The sequence below is a fragment of the Asparagus officinalis genome, chromosome 3, assembly GCF_001876935.1.
Source record: "Asparagus officinalis chromosome 3, Aspof.V1, whole genome shotgun sequence".
Lineage (NCBI taxonomy): Eukaryota > Viridiplantae > Streptophyta > Magnoliopsida > Asparagales > Asparagaceae > Asparagus > Asparagus officinalis.
In genome coordinates, this window is record NC_033796.1 from 42,801,711 (window position 1) to 42,808,163 (window position 6,453).

Sequence of the window (6,453 nt, forward strand, 5' to 3'; positions counted from 1 at the left end):
GTCATTCGTAGTTGTTATCTTTGAAGCGTATGATACTCGTTATTTGTAATATGTTCTGTATGCAACTCCGTTCATTTCACCCATGCATTTGTATTATGTAGCGTTTTGCACTATGTCCGAACCAATTTGTAATATGCTATGTATGATACTGTGTTCATTGCACTTTGTATATATGCTCATATTTTAATCACAGGTCTATTCATTATGGATCTGAGACCGGAAAATCCCGACGTTTTGTACCTTCAGGCGAGTCATTGTTCAGACCATATTGGTTCGGGAGAGGTAATACGAATAAATTAGATAGCATTGATCTTCGATTAATGAAATTTTTTTATGAATATACTTATAACTGATTCTCGTTTTATATGCAGCCCGTACCAGAGTTCACGATGATCGAGCATTCCCAGAGTCATTCGGCTTGGGTCATTGAGGATGAGAGGGTACTACATCTGATCAATCAGGCCGGTTTTCGACCGTGTTCGACGATTCGTTATATCAGGCTTGATTGGCTGCTTATCACTGCTTTGATTGAGAGGTGGAGGCCAGAGACCAACATCTTTCACATGCATATAGGGGAGTGCACCATCACTTTACAGGACGTGGCCGTCATACTTGGGCTCCGGATCGATGGACCGGTAGTTACGGGCACCGATGATCATAGTTGGCCGGAGGTATGTGCCCGGCTTCTTGGACAGGTTCCCGACTTGAGGAGTGGTGCGATGAAGCTATCGTGGCTTCGTCAGACATTTCAGGGCGATATACCACAGGATGCCTCTGATGAGACGCTCCAGTTTCATGCTCATGCATACATATTGCACATGATAGGGTGAGTACTATTTCCGGATGCGAGCAAGACTCTCGTACATGCACGATGGCTGCCACTGCTGGAGGATTTTGGTGTATGCGGCGCACTATCGTGGGGCAGTGCGGTGTTGGGATATTTGTATCGAGAATTGAGTAGAGTATCTCTGATGCAGAATAAAGAATTCAAGGGATGCTGTACGTTGATACAGATTTGGTCATGGGAGCGCATTCATATTGGACGACCCACTTTACTTATGCACCGTGACTTAGAGGGGCAGTATCCGTTGGCATACATGTATAATTGTACACACACATATTTCATTCGTAACCTGAATATTTGTACTTATATATCCGCTATTCTGCATATAGGTATAACGTGCGATACGCTCAGTACAGATCAGCGACACGTCACCGTCAGTTTTACCGAAATGGGCTTGATGTCCTCCAGCACGAACATGTAAATATAAAACTCAAGAAGTATGAATATTATAGTTTTTCTGTATGATATTGATAAATGTTTTATTTTATTTCAGTTCAAGTGGAGACCCTATACACCGCCGGAGCTCGATATACATTCTCTTGCACCTATCTGCCGAGATAGTCCCGGCTTGTGGAGAGCCAGAGTTCCATTGATCTGTTGGGAGATCGTAGAGATGCATGTACCGGACCGTGTGCTACGGCAGTTTACACTCTCTCAGCATATTCCAGATCCTGTCGAGCAGATCAATCGTCGACGGCGCCCTACATCGCACCGGACTGACTGGGCCGTAGTCCGTGCGGCCTACATAGACAGGTGGGTTCACAGGTGGGATTGCATACAGGATACGAGGCCCACAGCTATTGACTATACTACGTATATGCGTTGGTATTGGGGTATCACACGTAGATGGATCACACGTGACCCACAGCCCTTAGCTGGACACATGCCACGCCCCCCCGACAGATAGTTACATCCCTAGTGGGATGAACGAGAGAGATTACGTAAGTTTCTAAGCTAAATTATAACATTTTTTATTGAGTTGATACTTAATAAATTGTTTACCACGCAGGTCCGTGTTTTAGATAGCATTGATGCTGATATTGATGCGCACGTGACTGAGATTCAGGATCAGGTGGCGTTAGGTCTCCTCAGCAGGATCAAGAAGAGCATAGCGCAGGTGTTCCATAAGACTCACGTCGACGAGTTCGCAGGCCGTGAGGACAGGTCTCGCTCATTTGGACGGGCGTACGCTCGACGTCGACGGCCGCGTGATGATGACGCCGGCACTTCGCATGCCGATGGAGCCGGCAGGAAGGAGGGGAGCTATATTGGGTTGTATTTGAACTTATTTTGTTAAAATTTGTAACTTTCCTGAATTTTCAAATACTAAACTTTTGAAGGTAAATTATTGTTCATATACATAATCGTGTGTGTTTAATTCATGGTTGAATCATGTATATATTGTTGTTTACAAATAAATTGGCATATATATGAGTTATAATTCATGGTTTAATCATGTATATATTGTTGTTTGCAAATAAATTGGTATATATATGAGTTAACAGGTACATATACAAAACATGCACAGCAGGCTGTGCATTCTGGATGACCTGCAACTTCACGGGAGTTCAACTCCCGTGAAGTTGCACTCCCAATTTCCCAGAGAACCGAGATCGCTGGGAATGTTTAACTGTAACTCCACGGGAGTTGAACTCCCGTGGAGTTTTAAGCAGAAATTAAACTTCACGGGAGTTCAACTCCCGTGAAGTTTAATTTCTCCATAAACTTCACGGGAGTTGAAGTCCCGTGATGTTTCGGAGAATTATTTACAAAAACCGACCTGTTTTCAGCGTTGGGCTGAAAACAGGTCGGTTTTTGTAATTATTTTCAAAATGGATCGTTTTTTTGCAAATAAAATCCTAAAAGAGGTGGTTTTGAAAATTTGTCCCGCAAATAAAACTACATAGGCCTAATCGCAACTGAGTGATATTGTAGGAGGTCTATTTTCAATTAACTCTTGATTTAAAATTCCTTATAAACGTACAAGCGTCATTTAACAATGAAGAGTAGTGAACAAGGGCTAGCTGACTGTATTTGTTGAACTTTGGTCAGAACCAACTGTCAGTTCCTAGTATTCTTTATATATATTTTAAAAAAGAAAGAAAAAAATTATAATAGTCTAATATATGATTAAGATTTTTTCAAAAAAATAAATAAGAATAAGATAACTTTAGAAAAGTATCAAATCAACTATAAGATGAATGGACCATAACCATCTACATATTATCGAACGATTATGATTGAGGAAATGGTGCCTTCACGATATCATTAAAGAGGATTCAAATCCCACAAAACGGTTTGTTGAGAAAAATAGAGAGAAAATAGTGCCAAAGAAAGCACTTTCGGTATTTAAGTACTGCAACTTCGATAATTTTTTACAAAATCTGTCTCTTTTTGGCTAAATAAATCACTTTCGATATTTAAGTGTACTCGTTTACTAGTAGTCTCGTGTATTTTAAACAAAAAATTTACTTTTGTAAAATCAATCTGGCCATTAAGAGATTGATTTTCCTAATTATTATGTAATTTCCACTAATATTTTTCAAAAAATTGCTTTTGTTTAAATTTCTCCAAACTATAGGTATTTAAGTGCAATTCAGTCAAAATAAAAATGAAGTTTATGTCATTAATGAATGAAAGAACATCCATCGACGAGGAGGTCGCTGACTTGCAGTGCTCAGCAGATACCTGTTACAATCTGCATTAAAAAAGGCAAATAAAAGAAAATAAAAAATAGATTAAATTTGAACCTGATGCAAAAACAATAAATGCCAACAGTGCGAATTGATTACATGCAAAGTAAGTGAAAAATTCGTACTTTACTGCTTAATTTGTCGTTTTTACAGGTCCTGCAAAAACTTTCCTGCGATATTTAAAAAACCCCCCTCGATCTCTCACCTCGGATTGGGGACATTCTCTTTCTCTCTTCTCGCGCTAATGCCTCCGCCCTCCGCCGCCACCGCCGACGTCAAGTCGCCGGAGAACGGCAGCACGCATCAGTTGTCGCGCGCCGATCTCAGATCGGAGGCGGAGAAGTGGCGGAGGCTTCGCCGGTGCCTGGAGGCTGCCGGCAAGGGTTTTGCGATCGGCGCAGGGCTCAAGGGCGGGCTCGCTCTCTTCTCGATTCTTGCTCGATTAAGGAGCCGCAGGTGAGTTCACTTTATCTTGAATTAGGTAAAGCTGAGGGTGGTATAAGCGAAAATGTTGCATTTTCTATTTTTTTTTAACTTTCCCCACCTTTGGTTAATAGGAATTCGAGAAAGGTAGGGGCACTGACGAATTCGGAGGCGGTGGCGATCGCGGTGAAGGAGACAGTGAGATATGGATTGTTTCTTGGAACTTTTGCTGGAACTTTTGTTTCAGTGGATGAGCTCATTGCTGCTGTTGGAGGCCACAAAAAGTATTGATTTTTGGTTAATTACGATGAGTTGTTGATATTTACATTTGCTAAAGGTTCCTTCTTAGTGCATCTGTGTGAGGATTTAATGGTTTAGTCATGTTGGATAGAGGCCATTTGATGTGGGAGAAGTGATGACATTATAGTTAATAAGGGCAAAGAGTATTTGAAGCAGACCTAAAAGAACTTGATCAGAAGCAATTTAAAAAGATATGATAATATTTAACTTAATAGAGGAGATGACCTGTTATATATAATTGAATGGAAGAATATGACCTATGTAGCCGACTCTAAAAAATTTGGCATACATGCTTTGTTGTTGTTGTACTTAGAGGGAGGCAAGTTCAAAACACATCGTTTAAAAAATAGGGGACCGTGCTTTGCACGGGGTGCACACTAGTATAATTGAATGGAAGAATATGACTTATGTAGCCGACTCTAAAAATTTGGCATACATGCTTTGTTGTTGTTGTTGTTGTACGTTAACGACATGTCCAAGCCTTTACCCAATGAAATGGGGATACAATACTCAGACTCGAGAATGTTCCATGAAAGAATTTGATCAAATTTTTATTGACTGGTTATTAGTATTATTAGCAAGTGTATGCCTTTGGCATGAAAATGTTCACCGGACTCACCACTTATGTTGCTTAACCTCGTGAGACCAATGAGTTACTGGTGAGTAATTAGATAGAACCGGATTCTGAAATCACATTCATTATGTTATGTCCTCATAATGTAAGTTGATCTAGCAGAAAGTTTGCTGTGGCATAGAAGTTTGTACTATTGCATGAGGATCAACACAATATGTAATCACCACAAGAACACAGTATTAATTTCTGTTCAAGGATTTCAGATAGCTGTCGATAATTAAATATAGATACATGCATGTTTTCATTTTCTTCTTTTATTTTTGAGCAATTTACACTTTTATCTTTGATTTTTAGTGCCCAAGAAATTTGTCTTATGTTTTCTTCAGGACCGCAGGCTGGAGATCTCTACTTGCGGGGTTAATTGCGGGTCCGTCGATGCTCTTGACAGGACCAAACACACAACATACAAGCCTAGCCATCTACATTCTTATGCGTGCTGCTGTACTAGCATCACGCTGTGGGATAAAGAGCAAAAGATTCGGAAAAATTTGTAAACCTTTGACTTGGTCACATGGTGATTTATTCCTTATGTGTCTCTCCTCTTCACAAATATTGTACGTCTTTCTTCACATTTATTTTTTGTTATAAAGCCAAAATTGCTTTGTATTACTATTAGACTATTATTCTATTACATATTTTAATCTTTCATACTAACCGAATCATTTAAGCAAATCTAAGTGATGTAGCCACTATTAATGAGCTATATATTTGATCATTTTCAAGATCAACTGATTTCTATATTTGCTTAAATCTATTTCTTCTATACTGTTTTCTAGATTATGTTTGAGAGCATTCTTAATGTCAAACATTTAAAATATTCTTCACGGATGAAAGTTGAAGACAGAGTTAGTTGACATGCACATTTTCGAAGCTTAAACTAATGGTATCAGTGTATATGATATGCTGGAGCAGTGCGCGTAGTTGTATATTATTATATTCATTATGGGAAGTACATCTGGGAAGAGTATGTTTAGACAAGAGATAACTAGTGATCCTCTCGTGTTTCTTTTTGAATATTTAGTATTGTTGGATAGCCACTTTACTAAAAAGTTTTATCTGATATATTATGGATTATTTTTTTTCTATCAAGAAATTAACAACCCTCCCTCCTCCCCTCCAATCCCCACATCACCCATTCACCTAGGGCTTAACTAAATCACCATTATTCACCTGTGAAGCATGCAAAGATATGTGGATATGGTGTGAAGACTCTATGAACATGACGAAACAAATGTTGAAAAACTAGGACACTGGTGCAGAACAAATGTGTATAGAGACATGGACTTGGTTACTTTTGGAAAGGTTTGAAACCAAATCATTTAAATTCATTGTTTAGCAATTTTTATGAAAGTGCATTCAATTCAAGTTGACTTGTATCATTTAAATGCCTAAAAGCTATGTTTCTTGGGTACTTCTATCATGAAGCCATACCCGGATACATACCGGAAAGTACCTGTACCCAAAGTTCATGGACACTCCTAGGATATGCATACATTTGTTTAGACATGTCCCAATTACATGATGTGTGTTTTAATTTAAAACACTTGTCATACACTTCT

At 39.1% G+C, this 6,453-nt stretch overlaps 1 protein-coding gene across 2 annotated transcripts in view; it reads left to right on the forward strand.

Annotated features, from left to right (window-relative positions):
* Positions 3,719-6,453, forward strand: part of LOC109833957 — a 12,711-nt gene continuing 9,976 nt past the window's right edge. Inside the window, exons 1-3 of one of the 2 annotated variants that reach the window (XM_020401839.1) lie at positions 3,719-3,993; positions 4,095-4,244; positions 5,221-5,448. In XM_020401839.1, the coding sequence (XP_020257428.1) occupies positions 3,782-3,993; positions 4,095-4,244; positions 5,221-5,448 (590 nt within the window). In that variant the 5' untranslated portion in view covers positions 3,719-3,781. The remainder of the gene's footprint in view (positions 3,994-4,094; positions 4,245-5,220; positions 5,449-6,453) is intronic. The other variant, XM_020401838.1, reaches the window with a different exon arrangement.